This window comes from Stigmatopora argus, chromosome 6, assembly GCF_051989625.1.
Source record: "Stigmatopora argus isolate UIUO_Sarg chromosome 6, RoL_Sarg_1.0, whole genome shotgun sequence".
Lineage (NCBI taxonomy): Eukaryota > Metazoa > Chordata > Actinopteri > Syngnathiformes > Syngnathidae > Stigmatopora > Stigmatopora argus.
In genome coordinates, this window is record NC_135392.1 from 2956263 (window position 1) to 2978197 (window position 21935).

The 21935-nt window shown below is 39.4% G+C and overlaps 2 protein-coding genes across 4 annotated transcripts; one reads left to right on the plus strand and one right to left on the minus strand.

Annotated features, from left to right (window-relative positions):
• Positions 1–666: 666 nt before the first annotated feature.
• Positions 667–5651, minus strand: c6h3orf18 (chromosome 6 C3orf18 homolog). The gene is made up of 5 exons (XM_077604089.1): positions 5337–5651; positions 2985–3365; positions 2347–2372; positions 2147–2276; positions 667–1046 (listed from the first exon to the last, which is right to left on the minus strand). Exons 2-5 carry the CDS (start codon positions 3252–3254, stop codon positions 966–968), a joined length of 507 nt encoding a protein of 168 aa, XP_077460215.1. The 5' UTR covers positions 3255–3365; positions 5337–5651; the 3' UTR covers positions 667–965.
• Positions 5652–8316: 2665 nt separating this feature from the next.
• On the plus strand, positions 8317–21649 carry gnb1b (guanine nucleotide binding protein (G protein), beta polypeptide 1b). Of its 3 annotated transcripts, none has more exons than XM_077602633.1 (11): positions 8317–8679; positions 12860–12968; positions 13055–13093; positions 15501–15607; positions 15709–15772; positions 15883–16045; positions 16192–16258; positions 16355–16556; positions 17208–17424; positions 17593–17708; positions 19780–21649. In XM_077602633.1, the coding sequence occupies exons 2-10, from the start codon at positions 12912–12914 to the stop codon at positions 17697–17699; spliced, it is 1023 nt and encodes a 340-aa protein (XP_077458759.1). In that variant the 5' UTR covers positions 8317–8679; positions 12860–12911; the 3' UTR covers positions 17700–17708; positions 19780–21649. The 3 variants fall into 3 exon arrangements, with proteins under 3 accessions (XP_077458759.1, XP_077458758.1, XP_077458760.1); XM_077602632.1 differs by having other exon boundaries at positions 8318–8679; positions 19801–21649; XM_077602634.1 differs by lacking the exon at positions 8317–8679 and adding an exon at positions 9521–9650 and having other exon boundaries at positions 19801–21649.
• The last annotated feature ends 286 nt before the right edge of the window (positions 21650–21935 follow it).

A 21935-nucleotide genomic window follows, 5' to 3' on the forward strand; every position in this document is an offset into this window, starting at 1 on the left:
TGACCTAAAAACACCAAAAGAAAAAATGGATAAAAAATTGCAATTATTGATTTAAAAAGGGGAAGATCAGGAAATACATCTTTTTAATTTGTTTGTTTTTTAAACAGGCAACTTAATAAAATAGCTTCAGCAAATATACATAACAAAACTACTAAATGTTTTTTTCCTTTGAAAGAACCTGTACTTTTTTTCTGAAAAGCAGATTAAATTCAGTGACTCTTTGTCTGATTTACAATCTAAACAGAATTTTAACCACGATGCTAACATTAGCCGCTAATCAAATCAAAATTTCAACATTTTGGCTGTTAAATTGTCTGCAAAGTCACTTGCTTATTAGTCGTTATCCAAAAAGCATTAGTTTTGACGTTATTTGTACATGGCCATGTAACAAGTATTGCTATTGTTAGCGGCTAACATAATAGCTAATAGCTAAACAGATGGTTCAACCGTTGCAACTCAATTTAGGTTGACAAAAACATTACTTTTCAGTCATGAATGTTTTATTTTATATGTAATTTGATCTACCATAACTCATAAGTGTGTCACAAAATCTTTGCTAATCTTTTTCTCACCATTTTTATGATACCTAATGAGTCCAAAAAACATATTATTTGTCTGATATCTGTATTCATCCATCAATAAAGTAACAACTCTGAAAACTTTCAAAGGGATTGGAATAATTTTAATGTCTAATAACGTAACAATTCCCCAATAATTCCGCGAGGAAAACACAAAAAGGTTCCTTTAAAGACACAAAATTACAATAAAAGAGAAATTATTTGACAACAGTTACACAAAGTGATGGTATTTGTGTGCCTAGTGATAAAAGTGGGTGAACGTGATGCTTGGCATGCACATGAAACCAGTTCAAATCCTTAGCGATGTAACCTTATTTTTGCCAAAAACACTCTTTTTTTCATCTGAGGAGATCCACAAAGTGGAAGAACAAATAAAAGAGCTTTCCCTTAAGCATTTAGAGCTTTGGCTACGTCTGTGAAGACCAGGCGACTGGGTCTCTGGGTGGTCCCTTGCGATGTTCGTAAAGTCTGCAAAAGATGATCCATCATTTAAAAAAATAATAATATGGCCTCTCCATTCTATTTAGAGCAAATGAAAGTGATTGATATGAATGAGTTGGAGTTTGATTTAATTAATAAAGGACTGCACATATTAATGAACATATTTATATTCATGTTAATGAACATGTATATGTAAATATGTAAGATTATAGCGGAGGGCTAATTTTCATCTTTATTCCCTTATGTAGGTTGAAGATAAATGATGACACATACAAGACACACAGATGCCTACGTAGCATAGTTTTAGATAGCGTTGTGATCGCAATTTTGTTCGTATAATAGCCAAGCTTTAAGATGATTGGCTGAGAGGTTCAGAGGCGGAAGTTCACAACTGCTAGTGTTTGCTGGATCGGTTGAAAAAGGTAAAAAAATGTCAGGAGATTTGGGTGATACAATCTATCATAGAAATGATGAAGAATGGTGGATCGGTGGATGAGTGGTTAGTGTGTTGGCGTCGTAGCTATGGGGCCCTGGGTTCAAATCCAGGTCATGTCCATCTATGTGGAGTTTGCATGTGTGGGTTTCCTCTGGGTACTCCGGTTTCCTCCCACATTCCACAAACATGCATGCTAGGCTAGCTAGCTAACGCTAAAATGCCCCATAGGTATGAGTGTGAGCGTGAATGGTTGTTTGTCTACATGTGCCCTGCGATTGGCTGGCCACCAATTCAGGGTGTCAACCGCCTCTGGCCCCAAGTCAGCTGGGATAGGCTCCAGCACCCCCTGCGAACCTAGTGAGGATAATGCAGTTCAGAAAATGAGATGAGAGGAGTTGATGAAGAATGATTTTGGACAGCTGGGTAACAGATTTTACTGGAATGAGGCACAATATCTTACCATGCTTGCCTTTTGACCATCATGCCATAGTCAAAACTTTATAAAAGAAATAAACAATAAAAAAAACATGCAAAGTCAAATGTAAATTTAAGGAAACAATGTGTTGGGCAATAAATTATAAAGCACAAAATGATACTGTGGAGACATACTGTGCATTGATGTGTCAAAGTCATTGTTTTTTTGTCTTAATGATAGATTATTCGATTTTTTTTTTGTTAAAAAAATGCTCACCTTGGCATTGGGACCGGCCAGTGCGCCGTCCCGGCCGTGGTCCAGTAGTTCCTGTTCCAGCAGGTCGTCTTGTTCTTCGGCCGGGTCAAAGCTGTACATGGGCATGAGTTGATGCCTCAGCTTCTCCAAACTAACAAAACACCCCAAAACAATTAAATATGGAATACGCGAAGAATAATTTAAATTTGTATCAGACGTACCGCTTCCTTTTCCGAACATACAGCATCTATGAAGGAGAAATTTTGAACATTATAAACACAATTAGTTATGCAGCGATACCATTTGTACCCCGATATTTCATGTCGTTCGATAACACTTAAAAATATATATATTTTAATGCGAATTGTCTGCCTACTCGAAAGCCGCGGTGGAATAAAATAACATCTTTGCCTCGGTTATTGCACAAGAAGGTTTAAATTTAGTGTAAAGTAAGATTAAAGCTTATTTTTAAGTGTGTATAGTAATCTAAGTTCATTTAAGTTCAATTTAAAGTTTATGTTATGTTACGAGACATCAAGTCTGTACGGAATAATGTCACATTTTAGTATTAAAGATCATAACCACTAGATAGATAATTGTTACTTTGTGAGTAGGTGGTGAATTAGAAGCAATAAAAATATGTTTTTACATTGTAATATCCTGTTTTGGTGTTTTTTCATAGGGTGGAAATGAATTAATTTGTATTTAAAGTTCATTTCTATGGGAAATTTTGATTTAAGACACAAGTAAATTGACATACGAGCTCGATCCCGGAACGCATTAAGCTCATATCTCAAGGTATTTGGTTTGCCATATCAGTTGGAGTGCAAGACTAATTATTAAAAATGTAATAGCTTACTAAAGCAAGCGCCAGGCCCAGGACAGTGATAACGCCAAAAGGCAAGAGCACCATTCCCATCCCAGAGCCCTCCATCACCCCCTCCGAGAAAGCGGTGGTGTTGTAGAAGCTGCTCTCGTTAGCCGGGATGCTAACAGTCGTGAGTGTCGTCCTCGACGTGGCATTGTCCTTTATTGTGCTCGTGGAGGCCAGCAGAGGAACGACGGTGGTGGTGGTGGTGGTGTTTAGGAGCGGTAAAGTTGACATTGTTTTGGTATCAGGCAGGGCCATGGTCAGCTCTTTCAAGTGGACGTTGTGAAAACGGATTTATATTGTTTGCCTTGGCTCATCGCTTATGTCGTTGTCTTCAGAAGAGAACTGAAGATGCCCCGGTCTTGTGATCTTGAAGATAAGTTGGAACACAACAAACAATTGAATAGCCGGAATGTACTGAGTAAGCATGACCTTGATTTTGACACATGTAATACTGTATTTTCTCGCATATAAGCCACTTCCACGTATAAGCCGTACCCTTAAAATTGCCTTAAAATGGTTGAATTTGACAATTTCTCTCGTATAAGACGCCCCCTGATTCACCATTTTCATCTCCATATTCATGGTTTTAATAGGGAGTACAAATGTGTTATTTTTAAGGGAAAATCTTTATAAAAATCATCGCACATGGTATTTCTGAAACACTGTATAAATTGATTGCTAGATTGCACATGCCTAAAAGGTGTTGCCAGCACGTAGACAAATTCAAAATGGAAGTCAGGTGAGCAGTACAACCAGGAAGTTTGTCCGTAGCGGTCTTGTTTTCACCAAGTCTCTGGGTGCAATAATAACATGAGGTTCACATTACGCAGGTAACAAGGCTGATATTTTAATGATCGACCTTGGATCAGTCTTAACAACTATTGGAAGTGTGTCTGTTGCGGTCTAGTTTGTCATCCCAAGGTAAGATGGGCGATAAGCAAGCAATGGCAGGCACAAGTAAGTGCGTTTTTTTCTTTTCTTGAATTTCATTCATTGACATCAAAATGTTTGTTAAGCGTTTTATCTGTTTACCTTTTCTCTATATTGAAACAAATGACCGTATCAACCGCATTGTCTTATGTTATGGCAGTGGTGTGCCGTCAGGGCCCTCAAGGCCTTCTCTGCTGGCCTAAGAAATATCTGAATCATATATTATATTTTGTCCATGAATACTTGTGTTGATTTAAAGCCATTTTCAATACGGACTATGCCAGAAATACAACAGGACAGGCTCGACTTTCAGCATTAGCTTCGATGGCGATAGAAAAGAAGGAAGGAAGAAAGGAGGATGGATATTGTGTACAGGTAAAAAGGATTTTTGGTGAGTAAAATATGGCTATATTCCTAAATTATATTTCAATTGTGGGCCAAGTTCTGATATCTGAAAAGCTCCAGTGTTTGTATTTAAGCTCCAGTGTTTGTATTTAATCACTAAATGCTGCTAGGAAGTGGATTTTACCCCATTTTAGTGCAATTTTTGCCGTTTCGCCATTGACGTCCATCGCTGTCTTTTCCCGGGAAAATCACCCCCCGGCCCGGTTGTAATGTCTGAAAAGCTCCAGCATTTGTGTTTAATCATTAAATGCTGCTAGGAAGGAGGATGGATATTGTGTACAGGTAAAAAGAAATTTTTGGTGAGTAAAATATGGCTATATTCCTAAATAATATTTCAATTGTATGAGGTTGATATTGATTATTTTTTATGTGTCACAGCTGTAGCTGCAGTAGAGATTTTATAGCCATAAAATAGTTTTTGCTGAAGGCGTCATTAGAAAATCCACGGACCGCCACTGTGTTATGGTGTTTCACCTTTGTCACCTTGCAGTTTCCTGCATTTCAAGCCTAACTTGTGCGCATAAAAGCCGTACCCTCGATCCAGTCATCATTTTTTTAGCGACAAATACGGGGTTTATGCTAGAAAATACGGTAAGTATATTGTAGTGCCAATGAGGATGTGGTTGCTCGGTGTCAAACTCAGGATGTGGGCAGCAGAAGGGCTCAGAATGAAATTCTGATGTAAATCTTGAGAGTACGCAACGCCCAAACTGTAACTGTAGAGGAAATGTGCTTTTTAAATGCCAAACTGACAGGCCGCCTCCCACACCTAAGCTCTATTAATACCCACCGCCTGCAAGTCTTGACACACATCCCACTCACTTTTAATCACCATTGCACAGCATAACATGACTTTTCGTTATCCGATCCATGTATTTTTTTTCCTTATAGTTATCAATATGCGTGCGAAACAAATCGACCAATGAAAACCAATCAGTTGTCAGCATGCAACGTCCTGCTGTGAAGGGTCATGACCTCTTTTTTTACCAAGTGCGTACATACCTGGAGTGTGTGACATGCTTGAGTTGTCATTGGAGAGAGGCGACATTTCTTTCAATGTCTGCCCCTCCTCCCATTAGCAACGAGGGTCCCACGGCGCCTGTTTACAATGAAAAGGAGACATTTTCTCGCAGGATCCAAACCGTTAGCCGCCGCGGAAATCCGTTGGCTTTTTCCGATGGCTTACGAGGACAAATTGGCGTTTTGAATATTCTTTTATGTGACACTGTTTCTTTGGGAGGACAAAAGAGGCTGTTGGAAGGAAGGATGAATCGATGGGAGCGGGGAAGCAGAGGCCCCGCCTACTGTGGATGCCCGATTGGGCGAGTTGGGAGAAATTCCGAGGCGGGATTGGACGGAATGGTCGCACGTCAGGCTTTGCGGGGATGAGGATGGGATTTAACGATTCGGCGCCGGTGAGCGACTGCATCCGGGTGGCAAACGTAGGGGAATTTAACCCCGTGGTTGCCTGTTCTCCAACCTATATTCTTATGTACAGTGGTACCTCGACATACGAGTGCCCCGACATATGAGTAATTTGAGATACGAGTAAAATTTGGAGCAAATATTTTTTTAAATTTAAAACAGAATTAGAATTAAGTTTAGTGTAAAGTTAGATTAAATGTATTGTTGCCTGTTTTCCAACTTATTTTCTTATGTACAGTGGTACCTTGACATACGAGTGCCCGGACATACGAGTAATTTGAGATATGAGTAAAATTTGGAGCATTTTTTTAAATTTAAAACAAAATTAGAATTAAGTTTAGTGTAAGGTTAGATTAAATTTATTTTTGAGTGTGTCTGCATCGTAATCCAAGTTCATTTAATTTTTTTATGTTATGTTACGAGCGTGTTGCCGTGCAAAAATGTTTGTGTTCAGTATAAATCAAGACGGAATTAACGGATTATTAGCAAATTTGCAGGATATTTTTGTAATATGAAAAAGAGGTGATTTAATTTTGAGGTGATGACGTGAAAGATGTTTGTTTGTTTTTGTCTGCATGATTGTGCTCAAGATAACTAAAGAATTATGATTAATGAATCATTTTTTTGAATCAAAGTAGCAGACATGGATTACATTTTGAGGTCATTGGGTCATTACAAAGGTCATAGTGCAATTTTGGGAAACTCAAGAATGCGTAAATTGTAAAATGTTCTTTCAGGGCTTTTTTTCCCTTTTATCTTAAACAGGTCAGAGGTCATCATTGCAATATTTCTTGCTGCGGGACATAATGTTGAATAAAATTGAATGCATAGTTGGTAAACTACTGTCATCTAGTGATCAATCTAAAGACTTGCAGCTATCGGAGATGCACAACACAGTAGTAACTGGTTAAGATGTATTCTTATAAAGAAAAAAAATTCTGACTTTGTGTTGCATGTTTACTTAAGAATTAAAACCCCAGTTCTGACTGCATGGAAAATATGTGTAATCAATTGTAATCTTAGGTGTCAGACTCGGGTTGGTTCACGGGCCGCTTTAACGTCAACTTGATTTCACGTGGGCCGGAGGACCATTTTAGATATATTTAGATTTTTTTTAATTAATGGATTAAAATAACTGGATTAAAAGCCCTGAATATTCATCTTTTATAGATCTAAAACAATGTTTATTTTAGCTTTTTAAAATATATTTTTAGATTTTACAAAATGATTTTTGAACTAAAATCACAAAAAAATGGATTAAAAAATTGCAATTATTGATTTAAAAGGGGTAAAATCAGGAAATTTAATATACATCTATACTCTTCATTTTAATTTGATCCTAAAACAGAAAGTCGGCACTCATGTTTTACTCTCCCGGGCCACACAAAATGATGCGGCGGGCCAGATTTGGCCCCCGGGCCGCCACTTTGACACATATGACTTAAGGGAACAGAATGTAAAACGTCCAAAATATTTTTACTATGCATGTTATGAATAACTTGCTCTTTACTTAAATCTTAAAATGACAAAAGCTTGGCTGTTTACCTTGCCTTGTTGTAATGATGGCATGTTCACAAGTTATTCAAATTCCTCAGAACAAAGAAAGCTTTAATATCAACAGACGCAAAAATAAATAAAATAAATTTTAAAAAATAGCATACATTCGATCGATGCCCTCCAATATATTGAACACAATTCTGATTTGATTTAATAAAGGAACAGTAAATAATGAACATATACATCTCATGTCATTTTCTGAACCACTTTAAGCTCATTAGGGTCGTGGGGGGTGCCAGAGCCTATCCCAGCTGTGGCGGGGAACACCCTGAATTGGTTACCAGCCAATCGCAGGGCAAAAGGAGACAGACAAACCATGCACACTCACACCTAGGGGCATTTTAGTGTTAGCCAGCTAGCCTAGCATGCATGTTTTTGGAATGTGGGAGGAAACCGGAGTACCCGGAGAAAACCCACGCAGGCCCTGGGGGAGAACATGCAAACTCCACCTGGACCGACCTGGATTTGAACCCAGGACCCCATAGCTGTGAGCCCAAAGCGCTAACCACCTGTACATATACATATTCATGTTAATGAACAATCATGAATGATGGCTTGACAATGAATTTGTCCAGGTTCCCTTGCAAATTGGCATTCAAAGGCACATTCATGTCAACCAAATATGACATAGCCACAAAATCGGTCAACTCGATGACCTTACAAATTGGAAGATGACGTAACTGACAAATTGAGTCAGTTCAAGTGAGTTGTATGTTTTTATGGCAAGGAACTATAGGATGTGCAGGTACATCATAGAAATTGTCCTTCTTCAACAGTTGCCTCTTTGTGCACAAACAAGACCTTTGGGGATCTTGCCCAAGATGAAGGGGAAAGCTTGCAATCTAGATTTGGTCATTATTGCTTTTTATTTGATTTATGAAAAGTACATATAGTATACTGTGGTATTTTTTGGAGCGACCAGTGGAGGCTGACTGCTTTGCTTGCTGCAGCGTGGGGTTTCCCAGCGATGACTGCAGGGTCACCGCGCCCATCTCGACATTTGATGGCCGGACGAGAGTGCTTCTTCATCGGCATAGGGCAAAAGTCAGACTCGGTCTAGTGGCAGTTTGATGTGGCAGTGCGATAGCCCGATCGAACTTTGAATCTTCGCCTTTATTCGGTCTGCCTTTGTTCTGTACGAATCTTGTGGGTGTGAATCCCCCCCCTCTCCACCCCCCTTTTCTCCCTCCTCCCTCCCCCCTCCCCTCATCTCCGGTTGGTCGACTGTTGGGCTCGCTGCTTCCTCGGCAAAAGCGACGCTAGCTGGGGCTGGCTAGTTCTTGAGCTAGCGGTGGGGGCTCTTCGCTGATTTTCGTGGGCTCGTCTCGTATCCCGGTCAATGCCAAAAAACACATTGGCTCAGGTAAGGTGAATTATAGCTATATTATTGCTGTTCGATTTGATCCCCACTTTTTCATCTGGCGTGGGGTTGGGTATTGCGGCCGAATTTAGCTGTTCGGGGGTGGGGTAGATTAGCTTTAGCATCTTAGCCATTCAAGTAAGCTGCGGTTTCATAATAAGCTTCCAAAAGTACATATCAACGCCAATATGGCTGTGGAATCTACGAAAACAGACGCAAACTAATCAATATTTAATGTTTTTGAGGTATTCCATTTTTAAGTGTACCAGCCATGGCTTGCTGTCACTTACGGCCGAACCAAGGGCTCTACTCTCCGGCCTCCCCCCGGCCACAGCCCCCCTATCAACTATACCGGAATAATCCAAACTAAAATGAGTAAAATATACTCTATACTTTTAATTATGTAAAATCGATGCTGTCTGCTTGCTAATGCGGTCATTTTTTTGGTTTTGGGTTTTTTTTCCTGTTCGTGCGCGCGCGTGACTAAATACAGAAAATATGTACATACTTGGTGACGATATGATGGTTGGTATAAATATGAGTGTTTTTCCTTCACTGAACTTTTGGGTGATCGATCATTAGGAGTAATTAAATGAATAAATCGGAGCAGTGTGGACATCCTTCGAGGCGTAATGAATGTGAATTGCGGCGTTAACACCCTTTTCGTGTTCGAAGTTAGGATCTCTCGACTGCAGCCCAACGCTTTTAAACTTGAATGAGTTCAAGATTGTTCTTCCAACAAATTAAAAAACATGTATAAAGAGGGGGATTAAGTGGTTGTGCACCCTGTTTGGTTAAAAAAAGGCAAAAGCAGGGCCGTATTCGCCGGATCGACCGACCGACCGACCGATCGACCGATCGACCGACCGACCGACCTTGCACATTTCCCGAAGAGATCCGCAAATAAGCTCCTTGACTGCCGTAATCGAATCAAATGGACGCCGTGCGTTTTAACGAGATTGTACAGTGTGCAAGTAAGTGGATTTGTGCGAGGCCAGTAGCCTTGGTAGAACCCTTTTTTTAAAGAAGCGTCTCCTCCCTTCATGAGCTGTTAAAGGCAAGTCATTATTGCGGAAGGACGGGAAGTGGTTCTTGTCTTTTTTTGCGTAATAACGTATGAATTTGAGCGAATATCAAGTTGGTAGAAGAATAGAGAATCGTATAGTAGAGGTGAATTGTAATGATGACATTTTCTAGCTGCGGTTGTGCCCTGCCTTGCAGGCCTCCCCACTTGAAAGGAGCTATAAGCTAAGCTAGCTAGCTAGCGGGCAGACAGTCAAGATGGCGTTGAGCTGCATCTTCTCTGATAGCACACACACTCTTACAACATTTCAACGGTGTGTCCTGTGAACAATATAGCCCCAAGCTTGTCTTTTTTTACTGCTTTGGGTTTGCTAATACCTCGTTTATTCCTCATAATTTTTGAATAGACAGCTATCCTGCAGGTATGCAAATGCAATGCAAACAATCCCAGTTGTAGGCAAATCACAGTGGTTCATATCATTTGTTTGGTTAACTGGAAGGAAACAAAAAGCGTCTGTTGGTCGTAATTTAATATAATTATTCAGATAAAATTGATTTTTGCTTCCATTAGCTCAATTCCTGCGAGAGACGTCCAAAAAGACGGGCTTTGAACGCTTATATTTAGGCACTCGCATTGGGAATTGGACGTCTAACGCCGTCTATGATTTAATAGAAACTCTTCGAGTGGAAAACCATGTTTGCAACCTATTCAATTTTATCAATCAATCTTGGTAGGGAGCATACTGATAAAGTGCCTGCCATTGATGATCAATGTCCAATTCATTTAAACTGGGCCGTGATTGCTAGTCTTTTAGCGCTAATGAGCTCAAATAATAATAATACGGCTAATAAAAATGGTGTGATGACTAGATAATCGGTGATAAAATCCAGGCAATTGTCATAAGAAGGTCATGTGTAAAAAAAAGAAATAGAGATTAAACCCATCCCTTTTATGAATGGATGAAAAAATTTTCATTGCCCTACTTGGCTTCGCCAGCTGTGTGTATTAGTGGACGGAGATAGGATTACACACTCATTGACTGAGGATTTGAGCGCTTTGAGATTAAGGATTTTGCGGCCTGATATTGCTGGTTATGATCCTCCCAGGTTCACCTCATGTGAACATGGTCATTGTTTGACACTCACATTCCACTTAGTCACGGAGAAGAGACATTTTAAGGAGAGGAGATGTTGCAGAGCGAACGAACGAAGCGAGCCAGCTCCAAATTTAAGGCTGTTTACCAGCGCTCATTGTTTATCAGCCAGTCAGCTGACCCTGATCAGGCGCTTGCTTGGGAAAGGAGAAGTGATGAAGGAGAGGAAGTGCAAGCATCCACAGAGGTCAATGGGGAAATAATATATTTATGTACTTAGTGCTGTGTGAAAAATAGCAGGCCGCCACGTTTTTTTTCTCCATTTTTTTTAATGTTCCCACTTGCAATGTCAATGATGATTTTTACAACTCACTAAAGTCTATGAAAACTCAGGTAATAATGGTGCGTGAGTCAAGGCGGAGAAATTGGACATAAATTTAGACAGATTTCTGTGTTAAAGTGACGACATCAAAACACAATTGGAGGTCAAACAGCCTAGATTTTAGAGACTCAACTATGTGTTATCTATTGAACAACATTGTGTTTTGACTTTGTGACAAAAATCTTTGTGTTTTGACTTTGTTACTAAAATCTGAACTTTGAAACGGTGTCACTTATTCATCAGTATTTTCCTTGAAATAAACTGCTTTGGATTAAATGATAGAAAGTTTGGTTACATCACCATCATAAAGTAGATGCATATATTGCAATTCTTTGTATCCAAATAGGTTAGCAATTTGCTAGCATCGAGAGTCAGTATAATTTTAAAAAGATGTCACTTTTCGAAAAAGAAAAAGAACCAACATTTTACACTAGATCAAAATTCCAGGAGAATAGTTTTAATGTTAATTGATGCTATCAGAAAACAAACATCATTTGGAAATAGCTTGTTTTTCTTAATAGTTGTATAGTCGAGTATCTTAGATTGGTTTTCTGACCCGTGTAAAAATAATTGTTGTATTAATATTTTGGGAGAGAATTGTTATTGAATGTGCTGAATAGCCAAATATTTATTTACATTGAAACAAATATTGTTCTTCAAGGTGATCAAAGTATTCTGTCATCAGCGTATGGCCGTGGTAAGCTCATTCCATGAAATGGTTATTATAAGATAATGATTGGAAGAGGATAAGTGTTGGACAAAGGCTGACCAATCAGGGACTTGTTTCAGAGGAGGGCACTATTTAATGTTCGGAAATGTCGAGGGACACTCAGTGACTCTACAGGTAAGGTGACAGAATGCTTTGTTATTCTTGGTGAATTGCATTTGGGGTAATTCGTTTTTTGTATTTTGTTAGCTAAATTTCAAAACACCGCCAACTGCTTTGCATTGGTACTGCAGAGAAGGAACTTAGATTACATTATGGTTATTATAAATCAGGTGTATATTGGTTGTACACTTTTTGATCCAAAATTGCTAAAGTTCGACCATTTAAAACTATTGTTTTCATCTTGTGTCCGACATTATAGAAAAGAGACTAATAGTCCGGCAGCATTTTAAAACGCTTAAATGTCATCTGCCTCCTAATGTACTTTGAATAATTAATGCCATCGATCCAAGCTTGCAAAATGTTGCTCGCAGCCATGTTGTCGCCATATGTGTTGTCGTGCTACTTTAGCAAAGACAGGTTTTCATCGCTATGTCTGTATTTTTCATGTTGACAGTTCAGTGCAGACTTTTTAAAGGATTTTACGTTAAGAGGTAAAAAAGTACAATGCAAGTACAGCCGGTTTCTTGTCTCCCTACTGATATAAATGGGTTATTGATTACTCGGCGAACATTGGGAGGATCCCTGGGATTGAGGTCAGATGGATGACGCCTACTTTTCCCTAGCAGTGGAACATCATGTCTCAACATAAGATTTGTCCGGCTCGAATGTCAGGATTATGCCGTGACATTGAGACGGGAATGTTGTTAGGTGTACATGTGAACTGGACTTTTTGTCCTTGGATCGGAAACTCTGGGTTACAAAAGGATTGCCTCTGGATTTAGGAATTTACGACTCACTTTGCTTGACCATGTTTGGGACCTTAAAAGCTTTAATGTTAGACCCTTTTTTTTGCAGAGCATCAAGTGCCCCAATAGCTGGAGAACCGTAACCGAAAAAGAGGAAGAAAATGAGTGAACTGGACCAGTTACGCCAAGAGGCAGAGCAGCTCAAAAATCAGATCAGAGTAAGTTTTTTTATTATCTTTTTGTTGTGTATTGAAAATAAAATGAACATAGAATCAATAATGTTTTTTGTTTTTTTTCCGTATAGGATGCCAGGAAAGCATGTGCAGATGCCACTCTATCACAGGTAAACCCGCCACAAAACCACGCAATTTGAAACATCTTAACTTTAATTTGAATAGCAAGGTGGATGCTCATATTTGTCCGATTAATTAGTATGCGTGTATATGCCTTTTAGGAAGATGATAAACAATTGGACAGCCTCTGACGCACTCAAAAGCGCCCAACTGACACTGATCAATTTTCCTAAAGATCACACTAGATTGCGTGTCGCTGCATAGTTCAGATCAAAGCCATATTATTGACGAGTGAGATTGATAAATTAAGCCGGACACGTGGAATAATTAGGGGGTGGGGTCAAAATAGGGCCATTACAGACAGGTGTGATTGGATGGAATTCATTTGCAGACAACACAGCACTAAATCGCCGTTCATCCATCCGTTTCAACTGGGATGAAAATGAGTGATCGGGTTTCACTGCCCATCAATGGCAGCCCCTGAGTTTATTTACCGTATTTTCACGACTATAAGGCGCACTTAAAAGTCTTAAATTTTCTCCAAAATAGACAGGGCGCCTTATAATCCAGTGCGCTTTATATGTGGACCAATACTAAAATTGTTATCACGATGAAATAAAATAAATCAGTCGACAGGGTACACCATCCTCTACAGCTCTCACAACTACGGCAAGTAGCCCTCAACTCTACTATTTTCCCCGTAGAAAAAGTACTGCGCAGTGACTGCTGGGATATATAGTTATTTTGTCAATACACCCAGTATGACGGCGAGCACACTAATTTGGTGCTCGCGTCATTCGGGCTGGATTTACAAAAGAACTCCTGCCGCTAGCTACTAGCTAGCTACTACTTGCGAATGGATTGTGGCCTGGACATCGGCATCAACACAGCTTTACGAACGGTGGCAGTCAGCGTCGGGCTAGTTATGCTAGCTACTATTTGCGAATGGATTGTGGCCGCCTGAACGAACGTATAAAGCTCAGCGTTTTCGATGACTAATTTGGGCAATTGTTCAATTCGGACACAGAAAATGAGGACTTTGACGGATTTGTGGGTGATGATGACGTGAGTACATTGTAAAATGGCTAAATAAAGTACAACCGAACTCAGTTTTGCTTCCGTTGCCTCTTTAAAAACGTGTTTTTAGCGTGTGATCGTATGTTTAAGCTGGTGTATGGTTTGCCATGCCTGGCTGCGTCTTTAAAAACGGTGCATCCTTTGTGTGTGTCAAATACAGAAATAGCACTCGTTACTGACACTGCGGCTTAAAATGCGATGCACCATATAGTCTTGAAAATACGGTAGTCAAAAAAAAGGTTTCATTTTGACTTTGGGAAACTGCTGAAGTAAGGCTGGCAGGGCCAATCACTGAAGGGGCGGAATGAAATCGAATCCAGCATTGTGTCCAACACTATAAAAGACTCTGAAGCCTCATTTAAGTAAAAATAGGGATCTTTTGTCAAAAATCTTCTTCTTCCACGATCCTAAGCACCTCCGGTCTATGGATAAATGGTTTAAAGGCCTTTTTAGTGCTGATCTAGCAGCCTACCAGGAAGCAATAAGGAATGCTAAAAGTCTGGCAAATAACAGTGAGAAACTACAGCCTGGTGCCTCTTATATTGGAAGCATTACTGCCACATCTGAAAAGAACATTTTAAGAATTTAAAATTACACCCCCGTGGCAGTCTGTGGTCCCGCTCTCTCATCTTGTACACAATGAATGGATTCTTAAAATGCGTGCTGCTGGGTGCTAAAAAATGGATCCAAATTCATTTTTAACTGTAGTTTAGGGATGTCCTGAGCATATGTTTTCAGAAACAAGTACCGTATTTCTCATATACATGCCGTATTTGTCGCTAAAAAAAATGACTGAATCGAGGGTGCGTCTTATATGCGCACAAATTAGACTCAACATGCACAAAACTGCAAGGACGAAATGCTATAACACTGGTTGGTGCGCGGGACGCTTTAACGTCAACTTGATTTAACGTGGGCCGGACCATTTTAGATATAATATTTAGATATATTTTTTTAATAAACGGATTAAAAGAAATGGATTAAAATCCCTGAATATTCAGTTTTTTATGGATCTAAAACAATGTTTATTTTAGCTTTTATATATTTTTAGATTTTACAAAATGATTTTTGAACTAAAAACACAGAAAAAAATGATTAAAGAATTACAATTATTGATTTAAAAGGGGGGAAATCAGGAAATTAAATATACATCTATACTCTTTATTTTAATTTGATCCTAAAACAGAAAGTCAGCACTTTCTACTTTTTACTTTCCCGGGGCCCACAAAATGATGCGGCGGGCCAGAGTTGGCCCCCAGGCCGCCACTTTGACACATATGGTCTAGTTGATTGTCCTCTTGTGTACATTGCTGCTTGCACCATTTTGAACACTGCGAATCGCATCATGTTTTTTTATTTGATTTTTTTATTATTTTTTAGATCACGGCTAATATTGACCCCGTCGGGCGAATTCAAATGCGTACAAGACGAACACTGCGGGGTCATCTGGCCAAAATCTATGCCATGCACTGGGGAACAGATTCCAGGTAAACCCGCTAAATACTATTGCAGTACATATAAAAACTAAACTGACAAAAGTGAGTTATAAAAAAACAAGTGCTAATTTTTTTTCTGCTTGCTTTTTCAGGCTCTTGGTCAGTGCTTCTCAGGATGGAAAACTAATTATTTGGGACAGTTATACTACAAATAAGGTCAGTCATTTCGGATTCCAACCAACACCGCCAACGTTTTAGGCTCAAAAGTGTATCACATGTTGTCTCGAGTCAACTGACTCATCCGTTGTTGTCAAATCCCGTCGTAGGTCCACGCCATTCCACTTCGTTCTTCCTGGGTTATGACGTGCGCCTACGCACCTTCAGGAAATTACGTGGCCTGCGGCGGTTTAGACAACATTTGCTCCATTTACAACCTGAAAACCCGCGAGGGCAACGTACGTGTGAGCCGTGAGCTTGCAGGACATACAGGTATTGGTTTGGGAATTTCTTAAAGGGCCAACATTTAGCCTGTCTTATAGCCGACAAGTTTTTTTTGTTAACGGCTGTCAAGACAAGTGTTTATGTAGAACAAGCAAATATTTAGATGACTAACCTGACACGTGCCTCCATTTAAGGATACCTCTCCTGCTGTCGTTTTCTTGACGACAACCAGATTGTTACCAGCTCAGGAGACACCACCTGGTAAGGGGAAAAAAGCAGGGTGTTTTGTTCTAAGCTTGAATTCCAAACGCATGCCGGACGGCTTTTAAAAAGAATGTCTTTTGCTGTCCGTGACAGTGCACTTTGGGATATTGAGACCGGCCAGCAGACGACCACGTTCGCCGGGCACACGGGGGATGTCATGAGCCTCTCTCTGGCCCCAGAGTCCCGGTTATTTGTCTCCGGTGCTTGCGACGCTTCGGCTAAACTCTGGGATGTGCGAGAGGGCATGTGCAGACAGACCTTCACTGGACATGAGTCTGACATCAATGCCATCTGTGTAAGTCTATTTTTGGGTCTTTGGGCGAGTAACTTGGAAGACTGGCAACAATTTATTTATACAGTGGTACCTCGACATATGATCTTAATCCGTTCCGGGACTGATCGTATGTCGAGCTTCTCGTAACTCGAGCGAACGTTTCCCATTGAAATGAACTAAAAACAAATTCTGAGGGGGGGTGCCATTGCCTATCGGTGTTGTGTGCACGAGTATACTTCATTACCCAGAAAGCTCTCTTTTTGCCCGCGCATGCGCGTTGTGCGTTTCCTGGTCGATGCATAGGAGGAACTGGTCTGAATAAATCGTTCAGTGATCGTAAATATCTGTTATACACGAAAGAGATGCGGCAAAAAAAGACAGTCCGCTACAATAATAAACAGCCTCTCATGTCATGGCCACCTGGCTTGGTCGCATCTCGAAATTTTGATCGTATCTAGGGCGAATTATTCGATCGAAATTTTCATCGTACCTCGAGCATGTCGTAGGTAGAGCTGATCGTAATGAATCTAAAATTGGCACTATAACATAATGTCAGTCATGTTTGCGTCCAATGGTATTACGATTAACGGTTTATTTTTTAAAGCGACAAAGATCAAAATGAGTTCAAGACCTGGTGACATGCCGATGTTTTGTTCTACTTTATGGTGGCAGTTCTTCCCCAATGGCAATGCCTTTGCCACTGGCTCGGATGACGCCACCTGCAGGCTGTTTGACCTGCGTGCCGATCAGGAATTGATGATCTACTCTCACGACAACATCATCTGCGGCATCACCTCGGTGGCGTTCTCCAAGAGCGGCCGTCTCCTCCTGGCTGGATATGACGATTTCAACTGCAACGTGTGGGACACACTAAAGGCCGACCGTGCCGGTGAGATTGGTCGCCAAAAAAACTCTTTCCATATTCTAGTATCTCGATTATATGCCGTGCTCTTTGGATCGGTGGTTTGGCACCCCTGAGACCCAATATTTTTTCCATACGCGCCTTTCAATTATCCGTGATGTCCCTTGACTATTTTTTTTTTGTTTACCTTTCCAGGTGTGTTGGCTGGCCATGACAACCGTGTGAGCTGCCTGGGTGTGACCGATGACGGCATGGCTGTTGCTACAGGATCCTGGGACAGCTTCCTGAAGATCTGGAATTGAAGCCTGAAGGTTATTATATTTTCCCTCATTTGCTGAAACCAAAAGTGTATCATGACAAATGGTAGCCGCAACATCTTAATTGCTATGTTGTGAAACAATCATTTCCTTCCAATAGATGCTTGTGTGGTAGGTGTAATGAGTATTGTTTTCAAAGTTTGGCAAGCAAATTCTAATTATGTTGCTTACCAAAATAAACTATTGAGTATGTATAAAGTTTTATTTTTTGCAAATTTTTAGTTTCGTTACATATTAACAAGGGATTCTTGGACTTGCTGTTAATTATTATTTAAATTCATAAACACTTGCGGAGGCATCTTTCGGAAACATGGATGCCAATTTTAACTGGCTGGATTATGGATAAATGATACATTTTAGCGGCCCTTAAAAAGTACCGTATTTACTCGCATATAAGCCGCATCTGTCGGACAAAATAATGACTGAATCGAGGGCATGGCTTATATGTGCATAAAAATACCACATGCAGAAAATTGCAAAGAGACAAAGACGAAACACCATGACGCCATTGCGCCATGACGTCATGACGCAAGACAATGCGGCCGATATGGTCATTTATTTCAACATAGAGAAAAGATAAGCAGATAAAATGCTAAACAAAACCATATCTTGCATAAAATGTGAAAACACTGCTCGCCCAAGGGCGCCGCTGTCTTAACTAGTTAAATGTGCTCTAGCTGGCTAGATATGTGAGAAATTGTAAAATTCAACAATTTTAAGGAAATGGAGTGCAACGACTGTGACATGTTCTATTCGTCAATTGGTATATCGAGTCACCGCGCTCTGTGGTCACGTGACATGATGCAAGTTATCCCACAGATTGTGGAAGTCACACTTGCGCGTTTTTGTTTTTATGTGGGTGGCACCAAATCGACACCTTTATTTTTAGACTATGAAAAATAATGCGACTGAGCTTTTCTTCCTCCTTTATATACAAAATGAGCTGTATTGCAACCAACTGTCTCTGCCCACCGTGTTATAAAATAATATTTCATCTCTAAATCCCCTAAAGCTATAATACAACTGAGTTTTACAGCAGAAATACAGGATACTAAACAGACGAATAAAAAAGATTCAGTGCTAAAATTGTCAGAGGACTCCACTGGAAATTAATTCGTTCCAACCCTCTGAAAAGACACCCAAAACAGGATATTGGATTGGAAATACAATTTTATTTGTTCTAATTCGCCATCTATTAACAGAGTAACAAATAACTAGTGGTTTAATAGTGTTAAAATGTGTTTAATACTAAAATTAGATGGATTTCGCGGAGGGGAGAGAGACGGACAGAGAGAGGGGGGAGACTTTTTGCACGGCAACACACTCGTAACATAACATAAAAAAAAAAAAAAAGAACTCGGATTACGATGCAGACACCCTCAAAAATAAGTTTAATCTAACCTCACACTAAACTTAATTCTAAATTTGTTTTAAATTTTTATACCTTTCTTCTCTTGGTTTGGCTCTAATTGCCCCGCCTCCACCCTGACTTTCAGATGCAACCTATCAAGGGTTGTTTGCTTTTGTCTTCCCTTCAAAATATTCCCAAAATGATGCACACAAATGTCCTCACAATAGGATAACGCACGACCACTTGCCAACGCGAAGTAGTATATACTCCTCTCGTATTAGCGATCGCCTCGCCATTCGCATTGACTAACGGGGAAAAATGCAAGGCTCCGCCCAGTGCTCGCAGAGACGTTGCAAAGAGGGAGTTGCGGCCAGAAAGAAAGTGGCCATGATGTTCTTATGAGCAGCCTCTCGCGTCTGCTGTCTGTCCGTATATCAAAATGTGTCTCATATTTCAAGATAAATATTTGCTCAAAATTTTACTCTTATCTCAAATTGCTCTTATGTCGGGGCACTCGTATGTCAAGGTACCACTGTATTGGACAACAAGACCGAGTATCGGATCAGGGCGAAACTAGTAGTTAAACCATAATTGATACTTTGACTTTGACGTCGCTATTCTGCTGTCAATAAACAGCTCACTGACCGACGTCTGCTATGACAATACGATAGCCGACATTTTATTTAATTTTTTTTTTTTTTTTTTTTACATTAGCTTCTCGTCTTTGCTTCCCAGATGTCCTTTTAACTCCAAAGCCGACTGGAAGACCATTACAACTTCAGAATGTTCACCACATCTTCTTCAACACTGTTTAAAACTGACTTGGACACCACAAAAAAAAATGTCGAAGGGAAAAACAATCCTTTCCTACACAAAGAAGAGCACAATTGTCTTATCACCTAATTAAAGAAAGGATCTCCTGTGGTATCAAATCAAAAAAAAAAAAACTTGTGCATTCCTTCTCGGACCATTTCATGTTATCTTGTAAGAAAGATTATTAAAAAATAAAAAAAACAACCCAACACTATCATCCCATTCAAACGTATGTGTGTTTTGAAAGCAAATGTTGGAGTGTAATTGTACAAATTATTTAACTTTTTTTTTTAAAGAATTCTATTCCAACGGTTTGTTACTCTCAATGGCTTTTTTTTGTCGTATTTCTTTAGTAGTTTTAGATATGTTTGAATGACAACTTGTCCTTTCTAATCCAGTTAAATCACGTATGAGCGATGAGAGAAAAACACGCAGAAGTTTAAAAAAAAAAATTACAAAAATTACACAAAAAAAACCCGCTTGGATCATATAACACGAGCAGCTTTTCCAAAATGTCTCATGTATTTATATACTAGCTGTTTGCTTCTTTTATTTTCTCATCACAGCCTTTTGCACATGAAGAAGCTTTGCCTCTCAACTAACACAATGTTAACTAACCAAGCACATGCTATAAGTTATGAATGCTCATTCCAGTACAAAAAAAGGACTTCTTACGAGTAACTTTATCCCGTTAAAACCCCCCGTAAATCTTCTTCATGCCTTCGACTTTGGGTGGTTTAGCGATGGGGTAATAAGCAAGACAGGTGCTGATGTTATTTTGGGTGGGTCTTTTTTTTTAAAGTGGGTGGGAAGCTTAGGGTCTTTTTGTGTTTTTAGTATCCACTTTTTCCAGTGAACACTTCACCTAACTAAATCGACACATCCTTTGCTTGGGACTGCAGTTGCAACTCTGTGAATGATATGTACAAAAAAAAAAAGAAATCAACGTCTGAAAAAAATGGTCTGATGTTTTTAAGTTGAGACATTTAATTTTGTCTGACACGACTTCATTTAGATGTGCATGCTGTAGACTTGCTTTCAGTGGTGCGAAAATAAATAAATACAAAAAAATACTAGATTTTTTTTTATTCGGAGGGTGGGGTTCTGAGAAAAGGAGAGTTAACAGAATTAATTAAATTAAATTAAACCGGAGTATTTTTTTTTTAGGCGACTTTGCATACTAATAGCTGGTAATGCGATGACCACGTGCCTAGTGTCAAATTTATTTAAAGTACTATTGAAGCCACCTTTTAAAGAATATATTAACATCATTGTGGTAATTCTGTCCTTGGCAAGCCTTTTTCTCTCCTTTAAATCGTCACTTGATGGAACAAAAACACACTTGTGTGCACACAGTGTCCACATTTACACCTTTTCTGCTTCAACTTGTTTTCTTTTGGTCTTAAAATTGAAAAGCTAAGAACATCTGAATGACATTTCACTGTACACAGAAGCACTTTTGTTAATGTGACATTCTCACTTTTCCTTTCTCTACAATGATGTACTTCAATAAATGTGATGTATTTTGTGTGTGTGGCCACAAGTGAAAATGCAATTTAAATGCAGATGGATTACCCCCCCACCAAAACCCCATCCATTTCCCATAAATACGATAGAACTCTGCATCCTTATGTAGCTTTCCACTATTTTATTTTGGTTTAATTTCCTTTCAGTCTGTTGGTGTTCCACGGTGAGCTGGATGCAAGATAGATACTGTACTAAAATGTACTGTTATTGATTGAAGATGTAATAAAAAGCTGTTTGAGAGTTATATTGAAGTGTCATTTTTTTGCCCTCACAAAGTGGCAGTCTTCAATGAACTCGTGCTTTTGGAATGTGGGGAAAATCCAGGCAAATACATTTGAGATTCCAACGTTATGATAAAAATATTTGCCGAAGGCTAATTAAATTCATTTTGATTTTAAGACTTCTACGGGCTAATAAGCAAATTTCAATAGGAAGTCATGATCTTAAATTTGAACGGAAAAACTGAAGGGAATGGACAAGCTACTCGTACTGATGGACTCTATTCTCTCGATTTATATATTTAATAATCA